The 25,327-nt window shown below is 37.0% G+C and overlaps 1 protein-coding gene across 5 annotated transcripts in view; it reads right to left on the minus strand.

Moving 5' to 3' along the window:
* Nucleotides 1-25,327, minus strand: part of DENND4A (DENN domain containing 4A) — a 138,119-nt gene that overhangs the window by 6,085 nt on the left and 106,707 nt on the right. For all 5 annotated transcript variants that reach the window (XM_003267112.4, XM_030814590.1, XM_030814588.1 and 2 more), the window contains 7 exons: nucleotides 22,908-24,004; nucleotides 9,002-9,191; nucleotides 4,360-4,454; nucleotides 2,574-2,749; nucleotides 2,342-2,488; nucleotides 481-679; nucleotides 9-263 (listed from right to left, as the gene is read on the minus strand). In XM_003267112.4, the coding sequence (XP_003267160.2) occupies nucleotides 9-263; nucleotides 481-679; nucleotides 2,342-2,488; nucleotides 2,574-2,749; nucleotides 4,360-4,454; nucleotides 9,002-9,191; nucleotides 22,908-24,004 (2,159 nt within the window). The remainder of the gene's footprint in view (nucleotides 1-8; nucleotides 264-480; nucleotides 680-2,341; nucleotides 2,489-2,573; nucleotides 2,750-4,359; nucleotides 4,455-9,001; nucleotides 9,192-22,907; nucleotides 24,005-25,327) is intronic.

The raw sequence follows: 25,327 nt of genomic DNA on the forward strand, positions 1-25,327 counted from the left end.
TCTCATACCTTTGAATACTTGTTACAGTGCTCAGAAGAAAGAATCAATCCAGGTAAGTTACTGGGCAAGTCAAGACGTCTGAAATACCATACCAGGTTCCAAAAAACAATTGGATGATGGTCCACAAAGTCTGCCACTGTTATTGCATGATCACCTTCATTTTCCAATAAGCTTTCAAGTTCTTTCCATACCACTAAAGGACTAAGATACGGAACAGTGACAGGATCGGGACTTGGAAGGTGCCATTCTAAACCTAAAGAATCCTGTTGAATAAATAAAAAACATAAATGGCAAATGCAAAATAATACTAAGCCATTAAAAAATTCAATGATTCCCATATGATTAGAAAAGTAATATAATTGTATCATGGGATAAGAGACTCTTCTTGGCAATAATAAAGCTAATAAGACTAGGACAAGGGGAACAAAATCATACGTAAGTGATCAATTTCCAAATAAAAAAATACACCAAAATACATACTGTAGCTCCTTGTAAAGTAGCTGGCAGGCTGCCTGTAGAAATGAGCTTCTGTTTTCCAGTATCTTCCTTATCCATGGGGCCAGAAGTACTAATACTCCTGGCCATTGGAAATATTGGACATTTAGACATAGCTGTTTTTGATCTATTAGCAGGGATCTGAATACTTCGGGTGCAAAAATTTTCCTGCAGTTTAGATTTGCTTGGGCATTGAAAAAAGAAAAAAGTGTATCAGTGTCTAGATTTACTTTACTTCGTCAGCAAGGATCATGTTCTCTCTCTCTCTCTTTTTTTTTTTTTTTTTTTTAAGACAGAGTCTTGCTCTGTCACCCAGGCTGGACTGCAGTGGTGTGATCTCGGCTCACTACAACTTCTGTCTCCTAGGCTCAAGCGATCCTCCCACCACCTCAGCCTCCCGAGTGGCTGGGACTATAGGCACATGCCACCATGCCTGCCTAATTTTTGTATTTTTAGTAGAGATGGGGTTTCGCCATGTTGTCCAGGCTGGTCTCAAACTCCTGGGCTCAAGCCATCTGCCCACCTCGGCCTCCCAAAGTGCTGGCATTACAAGTGTGGGCCACCACTCCCGGCCATGTTCTTCTCTTTAGAATCAGAGCTAGACGGTCGGGTGAGGTGGCTCATGCCTGTAATACCAGCACTTTGGGAGGCTGAGGTGGGCGGATTGCCTGAGGTCAGGAGTTCGAGAGCAGCTTGGCCAACATGGTAAAACCCTGTCTCTACTAAAAATAGAAAAATTAGCCAGGCGTGATGGCGGGCACCTGTAATCCCAGCTACTTGGGAGGCTGAGGCAGGAGCATTGTTTGAACCTGGGAGGCAGAGGTTGCAGTGAGCCAAGATTGCATCACTGTACTCCAGCATGGGCAACAGAGTGAGATTCTGTCTCAAAAAAAAAAAGAATCAGAGCTAGACATGGCAACATGAATGAAAGGAAATGCTACTCAGGCTTCAGCTGGGAAATAAAATATATTTTTAAGTAGTATAGTCATGATAAATTTCCTTTTTTATCAAATCAACTTTAAATATTCAAGATTCATTCATTTATTCAAAACATTTAGTAGGCTTCTATACAGCAGAAAGCACACTAGACCATGGGGATAGAAAGCAGAGAAAAAAGGCACATATTCCTTGAGGAGTCACAACCCAGGAGACAAAGATAAGGGCTACAATAGACCTGTGATGAAAAAAGGTGCACAAACAGATTTTTGGTTTCACTGCTTAAGTAATCAAGATCAAACAGGTCACGTCAGCCTGCCAACACTATACAGGCATTTTTTGGCACATGCAGCTACCAATATGGCTTCATCTGTCCAGCTATATATGGCTTATTTGGCACTTCTGCAAAATGGAATTGATTTCTGCATCAGTTTTAAGTGTAGATTTACTTATATTAGGCTTACTATATAAATTTTAGTTTAATTTCACAGTTCCCGTATCAGCTCCAAATGTTTTCTTAGATTATTAAATATTCCTAGGTAGAAAATTAAATATTAAAAAGTAGTAGTATTGACTTAATTGCTGAAGAGATAGAGACAAGAAAAAGATGGTCATTATAAACCTCAAGTGTTCTACATTTTTTTTTAACCTTTAAAATACTAGTAAACATTATAATATATACATACAGCTTAAACTCTGGGGATTAATAAAGCAAAACATATAACTACATATTTAAAGATTTACGTGATTAGAGAATTTTAACACTGTTTTAAGAGTAAGGATTTAAGATTATGAATCTGTTATTCATAGAAATTTAATCCTGGAAATGGTCAACTAATTTTTCTGTCATACTTCTAAAATATGTGTAAATATATGTTGTTAAAATATAGTTCCACATAATCATAATTACCTATTTAGATCAAAATTCCCTTGAACAGAGACAGCAGATGTGTCAAGACCACAGGCTGATGTTGAAATGCAAGACTGCCTCGTCTGACTTGAAATGGAGGATGGAAAGTGCATATTTTCTGTTGATGGGCTTGACTTTAGAAAGTATCTGTAATGTGAATCAAAGGAACTCTTTGAGAAAAGAGATATAGGGAACATGATCCTTAAACACGAAGGAAAAAAAATATCATTACCTTCCAGGTCGTCTTAAATCTCTTATTTCTATATTCAGAAAGGGTAAAAAGATATTGCCACAGAATGGGCATGTAGTATTGAGATTGGAATCATCTGCTGTCCAGCCAGCCATGATTTCCTCATCATGGACAAGACAATCACAAGTTCTACACCGAGAGCAACTTGAGATGAGAACCTGTGGGAGAAGATTGCACTTTATAAAGAAAGCTGGTTAATTCAGATTATGAATTAAAAACCATTTCAATTCATAAATTCATTGGATAATTAAAACCCAGAAGGATTCAGATGCTATAAACAAACACTGGATTACATCAGTGTATTATATACTATAATCGTCTTTAACTATTTCAGCTAAGTCTATTCCAGAATTTTTGCCTGAAAGGGAAACTTGCTTTTAAGTGAGGATTTTTTTCATTATAAATCAGAGTAAAATTTGCTGTGGTTTTATTAATGGAAAAGTAAACTCAATCACTAATTTGTTAATACCCCAAACAGGCATTTGTAATTACATATTACAAATCAGTGTGGTTGCCAGTGCTGGTCTACAAACACTTACTGGATTGTGATGAGATAAATAAGAAATTGAGAGGAGGATTTATAAACTTTTTAAAGTACTGTGATATTGCAGTAACATCTAAGTGTGTAATCAATGTACTTTCTAAGAACATGAGCTATGACAGATTAGAAATTAAACAAACAAAATGAAAACAACCCTGGTCTTTTACAAAAGACAGTTTAATAAGCATTGCTATAGATAACTATAAATGCTGTCATTATGTTAAGAAAATACAGAAATTCTCAAAGCCTCCAGAAACTTTGTAAAGTTAGTGTTCACCATCTATGTTGTGGCTGTATGCAAATTTATTTTCCAGATTTATGCAAATTAACATAAAATAGCAACCATACTCACAAATGTATTTGGAAGCAATTTTTACAGAAAAATTAGGAAAAAGTTTTAAAGTGAAAAAGTATAACTTTTTCATTGTTAAGAATATAGGATACGAACGCATACCCAGCGGAGACCTACGTCAGACTGACAGGAAGAATGAAAAACATGGTGGAAGAAGTTGACAACATAATGCCAAAACTACTCCCTGTACATTCACCAAAAAAGTATGCTTGCATAGCAAAACTGATTGTGCTTATTATGTGAAAGAAACACTCAAAGAGAACATTCATGAAAAAAACCCAAATACTAACAACTGAAAGTTAAAATGCTTTTGTAGGTTGATAAACCTTAAAGTAAGCACAGATCTGTCCTAATAGAAATAAGTTAGCATGACTTCAATAATCTGAAATACTGGATATCCAAAAGCTAAATTTTAACTTTACTCAGATGCAATTCACATTCTGAAATTTCAGGTGCTATGTATTTAACTTATTATTTTTTCTTTTTTTTTTGAGATGGAGTCTTGCTCTGTCGCCCAGGCTGGAGTGCAGTGGCATGATCTCGGCTCACTGCACTCTCTGCCTCCCAGGTTTAAGTAATTCTCCTGCCTCAGCGTCCCTAGTAGCTGGGATTACAGGTGCCCGCCACCATGCCTGGGTAATTTTTGTATTTTTAGTAGAGACGTGGTTTCACCATATTGGCCAGGCTGGCCTCGAACTCCTGACCTCAGGTGATCCACCCATGTTGGCCTCCCAAAGTGCTGGGATTACAGGCGTGAGCCACTGCACCCAGCCTATGTATTTAACTTCTATTACTCTACCTGGGACCACCAATACTTAAGAAATGTGAATTTTATAAAGCAGTATATGAAGATTCTCTTTTGCACAAAAGCGTACCTCCATTGCATAGTTCTGGAAGATATTTGTATTACTCGCGTTGAAGGAAGATGTCACTTCTGATTTCCCAGGTAAGGCAAACTTCGACAGGGATCCTGTTCATTAGTGAAAAACAAAGAACAGAAACCATTAAAATTAATGAGAAAGGATATAAGAATCTTTTTCTTCCATAAGTTCTCGGATAAAATGTTAACCTATTCCAGTCAAAATATTAAAAGTAATTAGGAAAAACAACCAAATAATGAACAAGATTTTTTCAAGGCATGAACTTTTGAGCACAAACCTAAGGAAATGTGCTCTAATTCTGCTCATCCCCACATCTTAGGTGTGTCCACTCATTACTGACTTATTAAGCACTTTATGTGTACAGACTAGAAAGCATTCTAGTCATTAGTAATTATTGTGCTGTTTCTATTTTTTCATGTTTAAAGTACAGGAAAGTATTTAGTTCCAAGGTCTAAAAGGTACAAAATAGCTCATTTTTACTTCAAATCATGAAAAGATTTAGTGGCAATTCTCTCCTTATAAGGGTCTTTTAAGAACTAGAATAGCTGGGCATGGTGGCTCAGGCCTGTAATCCTAGCACATTGGGAGGCTAAAGTGGGAGGATTGCTTCAGGCCAGGAATTTGAGACCAGCCTTGGCAACATAGTGAGACCTTGTCTCTACAAAAAAATAAAAATAAAGAATTAGCTGGATGTGGTGGTGTGTGCTTATAGTCACAGCTACTTGGGAGACTGAGGTAGGAGTCCAAATTTCTTGAGTCCAGAAATTTGAGGTTACAATGAGAGTGTGGGCAGCAGAATGAGATCCTGATTCCAAAAAAAAAAAAAAAAAAGAATGGTTAATCTTGCTGTTTGCTGTTAAATACTAGAGAAGAATTCCCAATTATATTATTAAGAACAATAGGATATTAGTAAATATTAAAACAATAACAACGAAAAAGTAACAGAAGTTTTGTGGTCAGATCAGTTGTCGACAGTGATTGTATCCTGTCAGTAAAACTGGAGGTGATCTATGTTATACCTTCTCAACACATTTTTTTCTCTGTCATTACTACATTTTATGAATGAGTGAATGAGTACTGGTATTTTTTTTTTTTTTTTTTTTTTTTTGAGATGGAATCTCGCTGTTACCAGGCTGGAGTGCAGTGGCGTGATCTCAGCTAACTACAACCTCCACCTCCTGGGTTCAAGTGATTCTCCTGCCTCAGCCTCCTGAGTAGCTGGGACTACAGGCGCATGCCACCACACCCAGCTAATTTTTTGTATTTTTAGTACAGATGGGGTTTCACCATGTTGGCCAGGATGGTCTCGATCTCTTGACCTCATGATCTGTCCGCCTCGGCCTCCCAAAGTGCTGGGATTATAGGCGTGAGCCACCGTGCCCAGCTGAGGACTGGTATTTTTATAAAGATAAAGATCAAAAGGCCAGGCATGGTGGCCCACGCCTGTTATCCCAGTACTTTGGGAGGCTGAGGCAGGTGGATCAGGAGTTTGAGACCAGCCTGGGCAACATGGTGAAAACCCTGTTTCTACAAAAAATACAAAAAAAGTATTCAGGCATGTTACTGTGTGCCTGTAGTGCCAGCTACCTGGGAAGCTGAGGTGGGATGATCACCTGAACCCAGGAGGAGGAAGCTGCAGTGAGCTATGACTGTGCCACTGCACTCCAGCCTGAGTGATAGAGTGAGACTGTCTCAAAATAAATGATAAACAAAGGTTAAAAAAAAAAATGGTATAAACTACCAGTCCACAAGAAATAAGAGGGGATGGGAAAACATGTTAAACACCACCACCGGGATGCAATCAGCATGATCCAGACTAAAGACTTGATTGCTTCAGCAAATAAATAACAAGAAGGGAAAAAAAAAAGGTCCAGAACTACCACTGGTCCTACTCCCTACCATGTAGAGACACCCTAGAGAGGCAGAAAACGAGCTGAAATCTCACTGTCCTTTAAGATGCTTAGCACTGGTGGTAAATGCAGTTCTTCCCTTGATGCTTCTTCCCAAAAATCTTCTGTAATCCCTCTGCTACAGCTAGTTCAAAGTTGCTTCACAAAACCTTCTATTAGCCTTGAGTATCATTTATTTGAGCAGCCTACCTTTTGTATCTAACTAATCTACAGTATAGAATATTCATTTTAATAAACATGAATCAGGCTGTAAGTTTAGTGTTATTTGCTTAGACAATGAACTGTTCTTGTATGTTAAAAAAGAAAAGGGAGTGGGGTTAATCACCTAATTTCTTCATAAATGTAGAGCAAGGGGGAAAAAGAGGGAGAGGAAGGGGAATAAAGACAAAAAAGAGTTAATAGACGTATCAGCCAAATGCAAATGCTGGCCCTGTAGGGACCCCAATGTGAAAAAAAACCATCCATAAAATGAGTTTTATAACCATGAAAATTTGAAACTAAATATTTGATATATATGATAAGTATCACTTAAAAGTATGATGGTATTATTATGTTTTCAAAAAAACACTTCATAAAAGATACATACTATCTGAGCCCATAAAATGTTCAAAAATAGCCAAGGTAATCTATGGTGTTAGAAGTTAATGTTTACCTGTAAAGAAAGTGACTAGACATGGGCATGAGAGAGGGTTCTAGATGCTATGAATGTTGTTTCTTGAGCGGAGCGCTGGTTACTCAGGTGTGCTGAATTTGTGAAATGTATTTACATTCATAAAAGTATAGCTGAGTGTGGTGGCTCACGCCTGTAATCCCAGCACTTTGGGAGGCCAATGCGGGAGGATCACTTGAGCCCAGGAGTTTGAGACCAGCCTGTGCAACATAGTGAGATCCCATCACTACAAAAAAATAGCCAGGTGTGCTGGTGCGTGCCTGTAGTCCCAGCTACTTGGGATGCTGAGGCTTGAGCATGGGAGATTATGGTTGCAGTGAGCCATGACTGTGCCACTGCACTCCAGCCTGAGCAACAGAGTGAGACCCTATCTTAAAAAAAAAAAAAAGGACACATTATATGTTACCCTTAAATAGTTTAAAATAGGTAACATAAAAGTCTTCTACTTTAGAGATACATATTGAAGTGTTTATGAATAAAATTATACATTGTCTGAGATTTGCTTGAAATAACTCATTGAGGAAGGAGAAAACGTTGGCAGCAGAGGAGAAAGAAACCGATAAAGTAAGATTGGTTATTGGTTGATAATTATTGAAGTTGGGTGATGGATACATGGGGGTTCATCATGCTATTCCTTATACTTTTGCATATGTTTGAAAATTTATAAAAGCTTTTTAAAAGAGCAAAGATAAAGTGAAAAACAAATATTCTATTACATCCATTCTTCATACCATTAACCAGGATAACTTTCTATGGATCAAATATCTAAATCAGAGGTAAAATCCATATTTGTATGGCCCTGAGCTAAGAGTGTCTGTTACATTTTAAAAAGTTGTTAAAGAAACAAACAAAAAAGAATATGTGACAGAGGTGTATGTGGCCTGCAAAACCTAAAATATTTACCACATACTGTTTTACAAAAAAAGTCTGCTGGCCCCAGAAAATATTAAGAAGGAAACCAGATAAGTATCAGAAGAAAACACTGGTGGATTCTTTTACATCTTAAGGGAAGAAAAACCTTTTCTAGCAACTCACAATCCAGAAGCAATAAGGGTAAAGACTGATACATTTGATGATATACAATTTAAAACTTACATATGGCAAAAAAAACACCCCCAAAAAACAAACTTAGATATACTACTTGCAACTTATATAAGCAACAAAGGATTAACTCCCTAATATAAAAAAAGCTACTAAAAACATTAAAAAAAGGACCAACAATTAAACTGTAGACAAAGTACAGTCCACAGAAAAAGAAATGCAAATGGTCCTTAAACAGATTCTCAACTTCATTTATAAGAGAAATAGAAATGAAAACTAAGCTGAAATACATTCCTCACCTATCAGATGGTAAAAATCCAAGTGTGCCAACATATTTTGTTGACAAGGCTGTGGGGAAATAGGTATTCTCATATACTGGCAGTGGGAATGCAAAATAACCTGAGGAAGGGAACTTGGCAATAGCACTTCAAGGAAGAATTCTGAAGTATCTTCCAAAGACACACTGGTAAAAATATAACATATATGCATTAGAAAAACTGGAAACTTAACATCCATTAATAGGGAAGTGGCTAAAATAAATTATGATACATCCACACATGATGTATAATTTTGTACTATATAGCTGAAAAAATGAATGGGGAACATTGCTATGTGATGATATAGAATGATCTTCAGAGTATATTAAGTGACAAAATCAAGGGGTAGGAAAGTATTGACAGTATGTTACCTTTGAGTAAGAAGACAGGGAAGTAATAAGAAAAATATATGTATATATACCTATACCTATATTTTTAAAAAAGCAACAAAGGAAGGATAAACCAAAAATGAATAAAATCGGTTGCTTCTAGGGATAGGGAGAAAACAGGATGAGGGAGTGGGGATGAAAGTTACACTTTTGTGAAAGTGCCTTGGTTTTATTGTTTTGACTTTGGAACTATACAAATTGTTTACAAAATTAAAAAACAACATTAAACCATAAAGAAAAAAGTGAAAGTGTCACAATTCAAATGAAACTACAAATCAAATGCAGTATGACAGAACTGTTTGGACAAACCTTCCAAGGATACAGAACTTTCCAGGCTTATTCGGCTGAGATCAATTCTCTTAGTCCCTGAAGTAGCACTGGTCTCTTGAGAGGAGATAGCTCCTTCCAACTCATGGCAGACATCTTCATCTGTTAAAGAGGTAGATTCAGAATCCTGGGCTCCCACTGAAGAAAGACTGGTACGATCAGAACTTTGATCCTAAGGACATAATTATAAGCTTAACTTCTTGTACATTTAAAGGTAATTAATTAAAAAGTCACTTCTAAGGCAGAAAAAAACACTTATTACCTAACTACCCAGATGATCAGCTGAACCAATATTACAACATCTAGAGAAAAAAACCCACCAATTTTACAAAGGCATGCTAATTTAGACAAATGTGCTGCAGTTCAATTTTTAAGAAATCATTTTTTAGTTACAGCGAAGTATATACTAATTAGTAAGGTAACCTCATTGACTTTTAATCTCCATTTATTGACAATTTTCATCTCTGACAAGGTATCACCCAAACATGAAACCACTAGAATTACGTTTTACTCTTTTCCACAACAAACAAGGTTTCAAAGATATATATATTTCTACTCTTCATTTTTGAGAACACTGAAGTTAAAGCTTTCTCTGGTTATATTAAAAATACATGAGAAAATTTGGTAGCTGTAGATTTTTATATGAAAAAAATTTAATATCTGTAATTCCACCTTGGAACCCATAAAGGATGAAAATATTTTACTACATAAAAATGTTATGTGTATGCATATTGTTAATCATATAGGGCAAAAAATTTTTTTGAGACACGGTCCACTCTGCTGTCCAGGCTAGAGTACAGTGGGCAATCTCAGCTCACTGCAGCCTCTGTCTCCCAGGCTCAAGCAATCCTCCTGTCTCAGCCTCCCGAGTGGCTGGGATTACAGGTGTGCACCACCGTGCCTGGCTAATTTTTGTATTGTTGGTAGAGACAGGGTTTCACCATGCTGGCCAGGCTAGTCTTTACTCCTGACCTCAAGTGATCCACCTGCCTTGGCCTCCCAAAGTGCTGGGATTACAGGCCTGAGCCACCATGCCTGGCCGGGATTTAACATTTTTACGTAGTAAAATATTTTCATCTTTTATGGGTTCCAGGGTCTGTATCTTGCTAATGAAGTAATTCTCCACTCCTAAATGAGAAAAAAATCTTTTTAAAATGTGCACTTAAATATCTAATCCACCTAGGATTATTATTTTTTTTGTTCAGTGAAGGGCAGGAATCTTTTCCTCAAGTGGATAGCTAAGTGTAGCAACACATTTATTTAATATTCTCATTTCCCACTGATGTTAAATGCTATTTTTTCATGTCCCAAACTTCTATGTACATACAGTTTTATTTCTGGACTTTTCTCCATTCCACTGGTCCATTTATCTGTTTTGCATTGATTAGCAAACTGTTTTAATTATAGTTTTAGCATTAGTTTTGTTAGTTTTGGTATTTTAGAGTGCAGCCTCTTACCTCTTTTTTGTTCAAAGACAGAATTTCGGTCTGAAGCCCAGGCTGGAGTGCAGTGGCATGCTCTCGGCTCAGTGCAACCTCCACCTCCTGGGTTCAAGTGATTCTCGTGCCTCAGCCTCCCGAATAGCTGGGATTACAGGCGCCTGCCACCACGCCGGGCTAATTTTTGTATTTGTAGTAGAGACGGGGTTTCACCATGTTGGCCAGGCTGGTTTTGAATTCCTGACCTTAAGTGATCTGCCTGCCTCGGCCTCCCAAAATGTTGGGATTACAGGTGTGAGCCACAGCACCTGGCCTCATACTTTTCTTTTTCAAAATTTTCTTGATTATTCTCATGTATCTTCTCTATCAATTTTAAAGCAGCTAATTATGATTTGTATGATTTAGTCACCAGATATTTGGTTTGCCTTTTTTTCTTGTATTTTAATTAGACTACCCTGACTAATTTGGTTAGAACTGATACCTTTACAAGACTGAATCCATCAGTAAATTATGTCCTTCAGTAAAGTATTATAGTTTTATTCATGTAGGTATTATACACTTAATGTTAAGTTTACTTCTAGACATTTCATGTTTGTGTTCTAGTGAATTAGCTCATATTTTTCCATTACTTTTATAACTGGCTATTGTCATATCCAGGAAAGCTGTTTTTACAAATGTTTGTTGTTTCTAGCCACCTTACCAGTTCAAAGAGTTTTTTCCAGTGGTAGTAGATAACCTCATTTATGAGAATATCAAGTTTTATTAAATTCTTTTACAACTATCATTTTTTGTTTTGAGAGTTTCACTATGTCACCCAGGCTGGAGTGCAGTGGTGTGATGACAGCTCACAGCAGCCTTGACTTCTCAGGCTCAGGTGATCCTCCCACTTCAGCCTTCCAAGTAGCTGGGACTACAGCTGCACACCACCATGACTGGCTAATTTTTTGTATTTTTAGTAGAGACAGGGTTTCACCATGTTGCCCAGGCAGGTCTTGAACTCCTAGACTCAAGTGATATGCCTGCCTTGGCCTCCCAAAGTGCTGGGATTACAAGCATGAGCCACCATGCCCAGGCTTTATCTCTCACTTCTTTTCCTTGCCTTCTGGTATTGTTAGAATCCAGAATGCTGTTTGGTGGCACAGGTGTTTAGCATGCTTCCTTCCCTTGATCCTGACTTTATGATTTTATTATTATTATTATTTTGAGACAGAGTCTAGCTCTGTTGCCCGGGCTGGAGTGCAGTGGCGCCATCTCAGCTCACTGCAACCTCCACCCTCCACCTCCCAGGTTCAAGTGATTCTCCTGCCTCAGCCTCCCGGGTAGCTGTGACTGCAGGCACGTGCCACCACACCCAGCTAATTTTTTGTATTTTTAGTAGAGACGGGGTTTCACCATATTAGCCAGGATGGTCTCGATCTCCTGACCTTGTGATCCGCCCGCCTCGGCCTCCCAAAGTGCTGGGATTACAGGTATGAGCCACCACACCTGGCCTGATCCTGACTTTAAAAGAAATAATTATGATATTTCACTGTTAGGAATGTTACTATAGTTTTTTTATACTCTATCAAGTTAACTTTCTTCTATTTCATCTTTTTTTTCACTTTATTTTTTATAGTATTAAAAACACTTTTTTGAGGTAGGGTTTTGCTCTGTCATCCAGGCTAGAGGACAGTGGCACAATCACGGCTCACTGCAACCTCCACCTCCAGAGCTCAAGCAATCTTCCCACCTCAGCCTCCCAAGTAGCTGGGACCACAGGCATGCACCACCACACCTGGCTAATGTTTTTTTTTTTTCTAGAGATGGGGTTTTGCCATGTTACCCAGGCTAGTCTTGAACTCAGACTTTCCCTTGAATGACAGAGCTCAATGTGAGCATGTCTGCAAGCAGGCCACTCTTTACAGTGCTTGGATGGGGAATTGCAAGAGAATGTACAGGGCAACCAAACAAAGGAAGGTTTTACTTTGGTTAGTGGGTACTTCAGTATATTTTAAGTAGAGTGGGGGCTTCCTTAAAAAAAATCTGGGCTAATAATGAAATTTTGGAATTACTTTTAACCCTTTCTCCCTCATCTCAATGCCTGTCCTCGGTATCTCTCCTTCACTCTTAGTACTTACAGATTTCATACCTTTGTGAGCTGGAGTATTTCATTTTCACAACTACTCCTGTAAGAGGAAAAACAATGCCTAGCCTAACTATTCCCTAAGTAGTCTTTTAATTTAATTACCTGGCTGTGTAATTTTATACTTCTGCCTGCTCACCTGGGCTTCATTCACAAGAACAGTTCTCATCTTGGTAGCTGATCTCTCTTATGACTACTTTGGAGGCTATACTTTCTGTATTCAGGCATTTTCATCAATCCAGTTTCATTTGCTTTCTCATTTTCAGAAAGGTATGAAAATTTCTCATCTCCTGATGGCATACTTTTCTTCTTTCATTGCTTTGATGGATTTATTATATTCTCCTATTTTTCTGTCACTTTAATGGGATTTTTGAGGAGGAGGGAATACAGATGTGTATTTTAACATCCTGAACCAGAAGTCTTGTTGCTGTTTATGCATAAAAGAATTACTTAGTATAAAAAATAAGAATAGTTGAATTTTTCTAATTACAATACAGATTATGCATGTTTGAGATTATAAAAAAGAATGATTTTACATTGAGAGACATTAAATTCTTCATATGCAAAAACGTTAATGAGACTAAATTTCATTGAGTATAGCAACAATAACCATTTATTTAGTGCCTTCAATGAAGGCACTGTACAGACCTACCTTGGAGGTATGGCAGGTTCAGTTCCAAACCACCTCAACAAAACAAATGTCGCAATAAAGCAAACCACAAACTTATTTCCCAGCACATATAAAAGTTGTTCACATTACACTGAAGTCTACTGTACAACAGCATTATGTCTAAAAAATGCACATAAATTTTAAAATACCTTATTACTAAAAATTGCTAACAATCATGTGAACCTTCAGCAAATGGTAATCTTTTTGCTGGTTGAGGGTTTTGCCTGGATGTTGATGACTGGTGACTGAATAGGGTGGTGGCTGCTGAAGGTTGAGTGGCTGTGGTAAAAAAAGAGGATAATAATGAATTTTGCTGCACTGACTCTTCCTTTCAAGAAAGATTTCTCTGTAGTATGTGATGCTGTTTGACAACGTTCTTTGCTCATCCATAAGAAGCAACTCCTCATCCCTTCAAGTTTTATTATTTGATTGCAGCAATTAAGTCACATCTTCAAGGCTCCACTTCTAATTCTAGGGTTTTTTTTTTTTTGCTATTTTCACCATATCTGCATAATTCCTCCACTGAAGTCTTGAACCCCTCAAAATCATCCTTGAGAATTGGAATCTATTTCTTCCAAACTCCAGTTAATGTTGCCATTTTGATCTCCTCCTATGAATTATGAATGCCATTTATTGCATCTAGAAGAGAATCCTTTCCAGGTTTTCAATTTATTTTGCCCAGATCCATCACAGGAATCACCACCTATTATGGCTATAACTTTATGAAATGTATTTCTTAAATACTAAGTTAAAAGTAAAAATGACTCCTTGATCCATGGGCTGCAGAATGAATACTTGCACAAAAACAATAAATCTCCTTGACATTTCTTTTTTGATCATTCAACTTGACTCCTTGACATTTCGTTTTGTTTGTTTGTTTTTTTTGAGGTGGGGGTATAATTCTGTCAGCTAGGCTGGAGTACAGACAGTGATCTCAGCCCAATGCAACCTCCGCTTCCCAGATTCAAGCGATTCTCCCACCTCCGCTTCCTGAGTAGCTGGGACCACAGGCATGTGCCACCACACCTGGCTAATTTTTTGTAGAGACAGGGTTTTGCCACGTTGCCCAGACTGGTCTCAAATTTCTGAGCTCAAGGGATCCGCCTGCCTCAGCCTTCCAAAGCATTGGGATTACACGCGTGAGCCACTGCACCTGGCGACTGCTTTTCTATTGGAGCTCTTGCGTGACTACATGCATTGTCAATGAGCAGTAATATTTTGAAATAAATATTTTTTTTCTGAGCAGTAGGTCCCAACAATGGGTTGAAAACATTCAGTAAACCATGCTGCAAACAGATGTGCTGCCATCCAGGTTTTTTGTTCCATTTACAGAGCACAGGCAGAGAGTAGCTTTAGCAAATTCTAGGATTTTCAGAATGGTAGATGATTTAACATCACCAGCTACACTACCCCCTTAACAAGAGAGTCAGCCTGTCCTTTGAAGCCTGGAAGCCGGACACTGACTTTTCCTCTCTCTCCATCAAAGTCCTAGATGGGCATCTTCTTCCAATACAGGGCTGTTTGATCTGCATTGAAAATCTGTTGTTTAGTATAGCCACCTTCATCAGTGACCTTACATAGGTCTTGTGGATAATTAGCTACATCTATATTAGCACTTGCTGCTTCATCCTGCACTTTTATGTTATAGAGACAGCTTCTTTCTTTAAACCTCATGAGCCAACCTCTGCTCGCTTCAAACTTTTCTTCTGCAGCTTCCTCAGCTTTCTCAGCCTTCATAAAACTGAAGAGAGTTAGGGCCTTGCTCTGGATTAGGCTTTAGCTTAAGGGAATATTGTGGCTGATCTGATCTATCCAGACCACTCAAACTTTCTCCTTTTTGGCAATAACCCTGTTTTGTTGTCTTATCACTCATGTCACTTTTAATTTCCTTCAAGAACTTTCCCTTTGCATTCACAACTTGGCTGTTTGGTGCAGGAGACCTCACTTTCGGCCTTTCTTGGCTTTTGACATGCCTTCCTCATCAAGCTTAATCATTTCTAACTTTTGATTTAAAGTGAAAAATGTGTGATTTGTCCTTTCATGTGAACACTTTAGAAGCCACTGTAGGGTTATTAATTGGCCTAATTTCAATATTGTTGTGTCTCAAGGAATAGGAAGGCCTGAGGAGAGGGAGAGTCAGGAGAATGGCCATTTGGTGGACAGTCAGAAATTACACAACATTTATCGATTAAGTTTACCATCTTATATGGGAACAGTTCATGGTGTCTCAAAACTATTACAATAATAACATCAAGGATCATGGATCACAAGTCACCATAACAGATATAATAATGAAAAAGTTTGAAATATTGCAAGAATTACCAAAATGTGACACAGAGACATGAAGTAAGCACATGCTGTTGGAAAATGATACCAATTGACTTGCTCAACACAGGGTTGCCACAAAACTTCAATTTGTAAAAAGCATGACATTTGTGTAGTGCAGTAAAGCAAGTGCAATAAAATGAGACCTGCCTATGCTAGGCTTTAAAAATATTATTTATTTTAATCTTCAGGTGGGATCTTTCTGATATTAGTGATTGTGTTCTCTTTTTCTAGATCAGTCTAGCCAGCAGTGTGTCAATTTTGTTCTTTTTAAAGAATCAGCTTTTGGTTTTATTGATATTCTTACGCTTTCCATCTTTTCAGTTTTACTGATTTTTGCTCCATGTTTATTACTTCCTTCTTCCTACTTTGAGCTTACTTTGTTCTTTTTTCCTAGTTTAAGGTAGAACCATAAATCATTAATTTTAAATCACTTCTAACTACAGCATTTAAAGCTATAAGTTAACCTCTAAGCACCTCTTAGTTGTATCCCACAAATTTTGATATATTTTTGTTCATTCCACTCAAACATTATTCTAATTTCCTTTATGATTTTATCTTTGATAGAAATTACTTGGAAGTGTGTTCAGGTTTTTCTTGATCTCTTACTTATTCTTAGTGATTTGTAATTGAATTCTATTGTGGTCAGAAAATATGCTTGATTTAAAAAAACCTTATTGGGGCTTAATTTTCATGTCATAACATTTGCTCATATTAAGTCTACAATTCAATAATCTTTGTAGTAAATTTACCAAGTTTTAGAATGTTTCTAATTTTAGAAGATTTTTACCACCCAAGTAAGATACCTCATACCCATTTAATCTCCATTGCCTTCCTAACACCAGGCAACCACTAATATACTGTGTCTACAGATTTGCCTTTTCTGGACATTTCATATCAATGGATTAATACAATATTTGGTCTTTTAAAATCTGGCTAAATCCACTTAAAATAAACATGTATTTGAGGTTCATCAATTTTTAAGGCATGTATCAGTATTTCATTCTTTTGTATTGCTCAATTATATTCCACTGTATAACACATTTTACCTATTTTCCAGTTGACAGAGATTTGGGTTGTTTCCACTTTTTGGCTTTTATGAACAATGTTATGATTATTCACATAAAATCTTTGTGTAGGCTATGTTTTCATTTCTCTTGGGTAGATTATTTAGAGTGGAACTGCTGGGTCATATGTTAAATTAATGCTTAGCTTTTAAAGAAGGTGCCAAATTGTTTTCCAAAGTGGCTGTACCATTTTACATTCCCACCAAAAAAGTATGAGGGTTCCCATTTCTCCACATCCCCTCCACTTGTCATTATCTTTTGGATTATAGCCATTCTTCTAGTGAGTGTGAAATGGGATTTCACTGTGGCTTCAAATGTAATTAACGCCTAATAACTAATTATGTTAAACGTTTCATGTGCTTTTCGTCCATTCGTATCTCTTCCTTGGTGAAATATCTATTTAGATCTATTTTTAACTTGGGATGTTTATCTTCTTATTGAGCTGGGTGAGTTGTTTGTATATTATGGATTCAAGTCCTTTACTAAGTACAGAATTTGCGTATCTTTTCCCCAGTCTCTGGCTTTTCATTTTCTTACATTTTCATTTTTGGAGCACAAAAGTCTTCAATTTTGGTAATGCCTAACTTACCAATTTTTCCTTTTATAGACTGTTTCTGGTATCATACCTAAGAATTCTTGGCTTAATTCAAGGTCTTAAAAGATTTTCTTCCTATATTTTCTTCCAATTTTTTTTGAGACGGAGTTTTGCTCTTGTTGCCAAAGCTGGCGTGCAATGGCGCAGTCTTGGATCACCGCAACCTGCGCCTCCCAGGTTCAAGTGATTCTCCTACCTCAGCCTCCCAAGTAGCTGGGATTACAGGCATGCACCACCATGCCTGGCTAATTTTTTGTACTTTTAGTAGAAACGGGGTTTCACCATGTTAGCCAGGCTGGTCTCAAACTCCTGACCTCAGGGGCTCTGCCTGCCTCAGCCTCCCAAAGTTCTCAGATTACAGGCATGAGCCACCACGCCCAGCCTACAATTTTTATTTTTTTTTTTTGAGACCGAGTCTCACTCTGTCGCCCAGGCTGGAGTGCAGTGGCGCAATCTCAGCTCACCGCAAGCTCCACCTCCCGGGGTCACGCCATTCCCCTGCCTCAGCCTCCTACAGGCGCCTGCCACCACGCCCGGCTAATTTTTTGTATTTTTAGTAGACACGGGGTTTCACTGTGTTAGCCAGGATGGTCTCGATCTCCTGACCTCATGATTCGCCCACCTCGGCCTCCCAAAGTGTTGGGATTACAGGCGTGAGCCACCGCCAGCCCACAATTTTTATAGTGTGTTAGCTCTTACATTTAGACATCTTATCCATTTTGTGTTAATGTTTGTATATAAGTTGAGTGTCTACATTCACCTACAGTCACCCCTCAGTATCCACAGGGGGTTGGTATTTGCATATAACCTATGCACATCCTCCTGTATATGTTAAATCATCTCTAGGTTACTTATAGTACCTAATACAATGTAAATGCTATGTAAATAGTTCTTATACTGTATTATTTGTATTTATTTAATATTTTCAATCTGTGGTTGGTTGAATCCATGGAAGCAGAACTTGCAGATACAGAAGGCTGACTGTATTTGCATGCAGATATCCAATTATCTCAGCACCATTTTTTGACAAAAACTATCATTTCCCCATTGAACTGCCTTGGCATCTTTGTTGAAATTTAAATAACCATAAACATAAGAGTTTATTTCTGGAGTCTAAATTTTATTCTCTCATCTATTCATCTCTGTTTATGCTAGCAGCACACTGTCTTGATAGCTGTAGCTTTGTAGTAAATTTTGAAATTGGGAAGTGTGAGTCCTCCAACTTTTTCTTTTTCCAAATTGTTTTGGCTATGCTGGGTCCTTCTATTTTCTATATTAATTTTAGGATCAGCTTGTCAAATTCTACAAAATCCTGCTGGAATTTTGATAGGTGCAATTTTGATATATATTTAGATGCCAATGTAGGGAGGGTTGCAGCTTAACAATACCGAGTCTTCAATTCCATGAACATGGCATGTCTCTCCATTTATTTAAATCTCCTTTAAAATCCCTCAGTAATGTTCTGTAACTCTTTACAATGTACTTTGATTTGGATCCTTTTTAATTGACTGAGGTTTTTTAAATAGCCAAACATAGTTTATCTTGATGACTGCACTGTATACACTTGAAAAGAATGTGTATTCTGTAGTTGTTGTGTATATTCTATAAATGTCAATTATATAAAGGTAGCTGATTGTGTTGCTGAGATTTGTCTTGACCAATTTTTGTTACCTCTTCTATCAACTGAGAGTTTTTAAATTTCCTACTAAGATTTAGAACTCCCCTTAATTCTACCAATTGTGTCACTGTTTTGAGGCTCTGTGATTTAGTGAATATACATGGATAATTATTGTGTCTTCCTGATGAACTGTTTCTTATAATCAATATTTTTCAGAGACAGAGTCTTGCTATGCTGCCCTGGTTGGCCTGGAACTCCTGGACTCAAGCAATGCTGACCTCCCACCTCAACCTCCTGAGTAGCTGGAACTACAGGAACACACCATAACATCCAACTCCTCATCACTATGAAATCAGTCTGTTGCCCAGGTTGGAGTGCAGTGGCACAATCGTAGCTCACTACAGCCTTGAACTTCTGGGTTCAAGCAACACACCTGCCTCAGCCTCCTGAGTAGCTAGGACTACATAGGTATGTGCCACCATGGCCAGCTAGTTAAAATTTAAAAAAAAAAAAAAATTGTACAGACAAGGTCTTGCTATGTTGCCCAGGCTGGTTTCAAACTCCTGGCTTCAAGCAATCCTCCTGGCTTGGCCTTCCAGAGAGCTGGGATTACAAGCATGAGCCACCATGCCTAGCCTAACATCTGCCTTTTAATTGAGGTGTTTAGATTGTTATCATTTAATTATTCATATGGTTAGATCTAGTCTATTTCTCTGTTCCCCCTTTCTTGGCCTCTTTAATATTTCCTGTTCTCTGTAAGACCATTTGAATATTTTTATTGGCTTTTTGGCTACATCTCACTGTATTTTTTAACTCAGTGCTCCAGGGATTACAATATACATATCTAATCATTTAAAGTCTACTTGGAGTTAGTTTTATATAATTTCATATTTAATAATATAACTATAATGAAGGTCTGTGGGGTAAGTTCCTTTACTACTGATGTTCACTACTGTCAAACATCTACACATATTGAAAATTCCATGAGATAACATTACTATTTTTGTTTTGGAAAATTATAGCTTTTTTTTTTTTTAAGTTTAGGAGGCAAAAAAGTAATCTTTTCTAATAACCAGCTATTTACCATTTATTTTGCATTTATTTTATTCCTGAAGATGCAGGTTTCTCTTCGGCATCATTTTTCTTCAGTTTAAATAACTTCCTTCAGCATATCTCAGAGAGCAATCCCATTGCTCACGAATTCTTTTATCTGAAAATGTCTTTATTTCACCTTCACCCCTGAAGAATATTTTCACTGGATATAGAATTCTGAGTTGACAGGTCTTTTCTTTCAATGCGTTAAAGGTACCATTCCACTAAATTCTTCCAAGGATTATGATGAAAAGTGCATGGGTACATTCAAATCTTTATGGCTCCGTAGCTAATGTATAATTTTTTGTTAATAGCTTTCAGTGTATTTTATTTTAGCAGACATTTTCTTGTTAGCAGGTGAATATCTCTGATTTTTAGCAGTTTACTTTTGATGTGTGCAGGTGTGGTTTTGAGTGTATTCTGTCTGTAATTTGCTGAGTCTCTTGTATCTATAAATCTGTATCTTTTACCAATTTTGGAGGTCTCAGCCATTATTTTTTCAAACCTTCAAATATCTTTTCTAACAAAATCTCTCTCTTCAATTCTTCTGGAACTCCAGTTATCCATATTTCATTTGTTCCTTTTGATATTGTCATACAAGTCCCTGAAGCTGTTTATTTTTATAAAAATCTTTTCTCTCTTCTTCTAATTTCTATTACTGTATCTTTAAGTTTACTGATTTTTCATTTTCATCTCCATTGTTATTTAACCCATTCAATCAGTTTATATTGGATATTATATATTTCAGTTATAAAATTTGTTTTAATAAATTCTATTTCTTGCTAGAATTTATTTTAATTCATTTCAAATGTGTTTTCCTTTACCTAAAGCAACCAGTTATGGGAGCTGCTTTAAAGTTTTTCCCTGATACTTCCAACATCTGAGTCATTCTGGAGTTGTCTTTTCCTTGAGAACTGGTCACATTTTCCTGGTCCTTTATACCAAGTAATTTTGGATTTTATCTTGGACACTGAATATTATATTATGTAGCCTGGGTACTGTTATACTTCCGAGATTGTTGATGCTCTTGTCTCAGCAGGCAAACACTTGAATTATATTCAGACTGTAATTTGTGTTTTACTTTTTGTAGGCAGTGAACTTGCGGTTCAGCTACTTAAGCCTTTTCTATTTCAGTTTGCATCTGTCCCATGACTGTGCAGGTCAAAGCGTAGGGTGAAACTTATATGGGATTCCCCTCAAACTTTCTGCACAAAGAGGCCTCTTTCTCAGGCTTCTCTGTTCAGGAAATACGGGGTTTCTCTTGAAGTTTATCTGCCAGAGGTGCCATGCCATGATGTGACTGCCCTTGGGGCAAAGATGCATGAGGAAAGAAAATGATAAACTCATTTCTGTGTTGGTCTCTCCCCAGAAACTGCCTGCTTTTATTTATTTTTCAGAGTCCTTAGTTGTTTTTTTATATTTTGTCTGGTTTTTAAGTTGTAATCAGTGGGAAGGATGGGCTGTGGTGGCCTTATGTTACCACAGTGGAACCAGTATTCTCACCCCAATTCCTAAAGAATATTTTTGTTAAGTACAGAAAAATAGGTTGACAGTTATTTTCTTTCAGCACTTTAAAGATATCTTTCCAGTGTCTTCTGACATTATAGTTTCTCTTCAGAAGACCACTGCTCCTTTGCAGGTAATGCATCTCTTTTCTCTGGCTCAAGATTTTTGCTTTTTATTTCATTTTCACTTCTAAAATTTAGGTTTGATTATTTTTAATACATTCCAAATATCTAGTGAAATCTTCCATCTTTACAGTTATTTTTTATACCTTTTCCTTTATATTCTTAAACATATTATAATTATTTCAAAGTCCCTTGTTAATTCAAACATCTGGATCACTTGAGGGTCTCTTTCCATTATCTGCTTTCTTCGTTTTTTAGCTATGTTCCGTCTCTTGGCATAGCTATTTTTAATTGAGTGATAGACATTGTATATTAAAGACTGTAAGGATTCTAGATGACATTTTATTTCTCCAGAAAAGGTACAATCTTTTCTCTGTTGATAGAGTAAAAGCTGATTATTTTAACCAAATCACAGATGACCTGAGTCAAGTCTAGGTTGCAATTTTGGTCAGGCTTAGTCTACCTCTGGTTTGCCAATGGTCCTAAGGCATACCTCTGCAAGTATTCCAACTGAGGCCCTCCTCCCTCTGGCAGCTCCTGAATCTAGCTATTATGATTCCAGTACCATGAAACTTCTGAGAACTTGATTTCTCACAGACGTTCTACTTACCCTTCTCATGCAATATCAAGTATTTGGAAAATGTCTTGAAGGAAGAAAATCTTCAGTGTATTTGAGGCCCTTAAAGTCTTCAGTTTTGTCTCTCAAACCCACAAGGTCCCAAAAGTTCTGATAAGGGAAAGCCTAGATTTACAACCTAGTGCTTCATGCCCATAATTAGCAAATCCCCTCAGGGAGAAAGTGGCTCTAGAACTTCAGCTCACCTCTCTAGAATCCTGCCTCTCTGCTTTCTAGTTACTTCAGCAGTTCTCTGATGACTTTAAACAGATAACTTTTTCTATTTCATCTAGCTTTTAGCTCTTAGGGGAAGGTATGTAAGTCTATTGTAAGTTACTCCATCCTAACCAGAAGGGCAAATCACATGCCTGACTGGTTATTTTTGAGGGCATATTGGACACATTATCTGGAAAAAAAATCTGCATCTTGAAGGAAATACTGAAATTCAGTAAGTATTTTCACGTTAACACTAATTCTTACTCCAGCTACAAATCACTGTCTTTCAAAACTGAACTACAAATATAACCTTAGTAAGTTTTCTTTTCTTTGACATTATTATTTCACTTTCAATTCTGATACTTACAAAACTTACATATCCCATGAGTCCTTTTTATAAAGCTATGTTTAGAAGAATAGTTAAAACAAGTTAAGGGGCTTTTGGTGGTGATGGGTGTGTGTGTGTGACAGTAAAAGTAGCAAATACTAACCAAACTTACCTTAGATGATGTGGTGTACATGGTGAATCTTGAATACCATTTGCTTGCTTTCTCTGCAACTCCTTTTCCAGCAGTGAACATACTGTTTCTTAGAACATCTAGTTTAGGTACTAGTAGTGTATCTAAGTTAAATGAAGGTGATGAGTGGGTTAATGTATCCTGAGATTCTTCCCTAAACGGGCAAGTAGGTGAGAAGGCTGGAGAAGACCAAAGTCTATCCCTTGGTTTCTCCTCACTTTTTGTGTAACTTTTAGATTTGGTAAGTCTCACTGGCTTAGGAGAATTAGGAGGCAAACTAGATCTTCTGCATGCCTTGACCAATGGTGGACTTTTCTTATTTAATTTATCATCACATGCCCGCTGTAACTCAATGCTTGGTGTACGACTTGTCAAAGGACTGCTCATGTTATTCATATACATCACAATTTCTTCAGCTAAATCACGCCTAGCAGATGGTGTTGAAATGCTTTTGCTATCATCTTCATCCTCTTCCTCTTCTTCTTTTTGCTGCTGTTCAGTCTCAGCAACCAAAAGAGAGAGGGGATCAAATCCTGTTGCGACATCAGTTTTTTCAAAAGGTTTTACTGAAAAGCTGCTGTTAATACGTTGAATCCTCTTGGGATTTTGTGTAGCAACACATCCTGCTTTTGATCCATCTGTTTCACTGTCTAAGTCTTCTAAGTCAAAAATAACAGGAGACTCCACTTTATCTGCCAAATAGTTAGAACCATCAAAAGGTGTATCATCATCACTAGATTCCTTTTCTAGACTGTCTCTTTTTGATCGTAAAGGTGGCTTCCCAATATCAAGAGTATTTGGTCTTGTGCTTTTTGAGATAACATTTGAAAGAATTTTTGCATCAGCTCCCAATTTTTCAACTATATCTCCAGGGGTTGCTTCCTGGTTAATTCTATTGAGCATAAATCCCATCAGTACCCCTCCACTAAGATTACGGTTTCTATTTTCCCAGACCACTTGCTGCTGCAAATTAGTTTCATTGTCACTTTTATGTCTTTTCCTGAAGCATCTACTTTGAATGTTTCGTGTTTCATTTGTATCCTCAAGAGATGATATTAAGAGCAGCTCAGGTGTGTGTTCTGAAAAACAAGTAAAGTGCTTTTAGCCATGAAAATATAATAGCAAATGTAAGTCATCTTAAATATTTAAAATTCTAGTGATGAAAATGATAATAGCAAGCACTCACTGAGTGTTTGCTATTTGACAGATACTATACTAGACACTTTACTTATATTTCCTACTGTAAACATTCCAGCATCCTTATGGGTTGAGAAAAAAGGAACACTCAGCGAGATTAATTATCTAGCTCAAAGTTACCCAGTCCTTAAGAGACAGAACTGGGATTCAAACTCAGATTTGTCCAATTATAAAGGATATGCTCCTAGACATCAGGATGTACTGCTTTTTAAAAATGTTATCAATTAAGATTTATATTTAATAATGAATTTATATTAATTCTACTAAATAAATTACAATGGTTTTACAATTGTGGTTATACTAGATGACCTTGAGATTCTGAGTCTTCCTTTTTTTTTTTTTTTTTTTTTAATTTGCTAGACACAGGGTCTCACTATGTTGCCCAAGTTGGTCTTGAACTCTTGGGCTCAAGAAATTCTTCTGCTTTGGCTTCCCAAAGTGCTAGGATTATAGGCTTGAGCCACCATCCCAGCCAAAATTGTGAATCTCCTGCTTATTAAAATGAAAAAAGAAAAAACATCCAAAATACGAAACAAAATAGAAGTATGTTAACTTTATCCACAAATAAAGGTTATTTTTTAAAACTCCACGTCCTTATAACTATAAATGGGGCTAAATAATTTTACCCTTGCTTAACATATTGATTGCACATTTATACCAGTCAAATGTTAATGGCCACTTCACATTATTTGGAAATACTGTTCACTGCTTTCTACCAAATTACTTAGATGACAATACTAAAAGCAGAAATCTAGATCTCTGATCACTTTAATTGTTCTTACTATATGTGGGAGTCCTCTGAAGCATTAGTCTAGGTATAGTATCATCAACTATTCTTCTTACGTGCTTTATCCACAGAATTAGCTCTCTATAGCCAGACAAGTATTGAAAATGTGCCTTTTCTTGTCATATGATGCATGCAAATGGCAGGGCAAGAGAGTGGATATTAGAGGTCATAAAAGCCTACATCTAATATTACTTAATAAGCATATACCATTAACAAGAAAAATGACATATCAGAGAGGCAAAGTTTATTCTTTTTTTCATCAGCTTACGATTGAGGACATAGGAAATCAAGAACACACTTTCTTCTGATATTCTGGGAAATTTTCTGCTTGACAGGTTAAATATTACTAAAGACCTGGAGGAATATTGTAACCAAAAGATAATACTCTGGAATTGCATTTAAATAGATGTGCAAGGGT

The sequence above is a fragment of the Nomascus leucogenys genome, chromosome 6, assembly GCF_006542625.1.
Source record: "Nomascus leucogenys isolate Asia chromosome 6, Asia_NLE_v1, whole genome shotgun sequence".
NCBI classification, from domain to species: Eukaryota; Metazoa; Chordata; class Mammalia; order Primates; family Hylobatidae; genus Nomascus; species Nomascus leucogenys.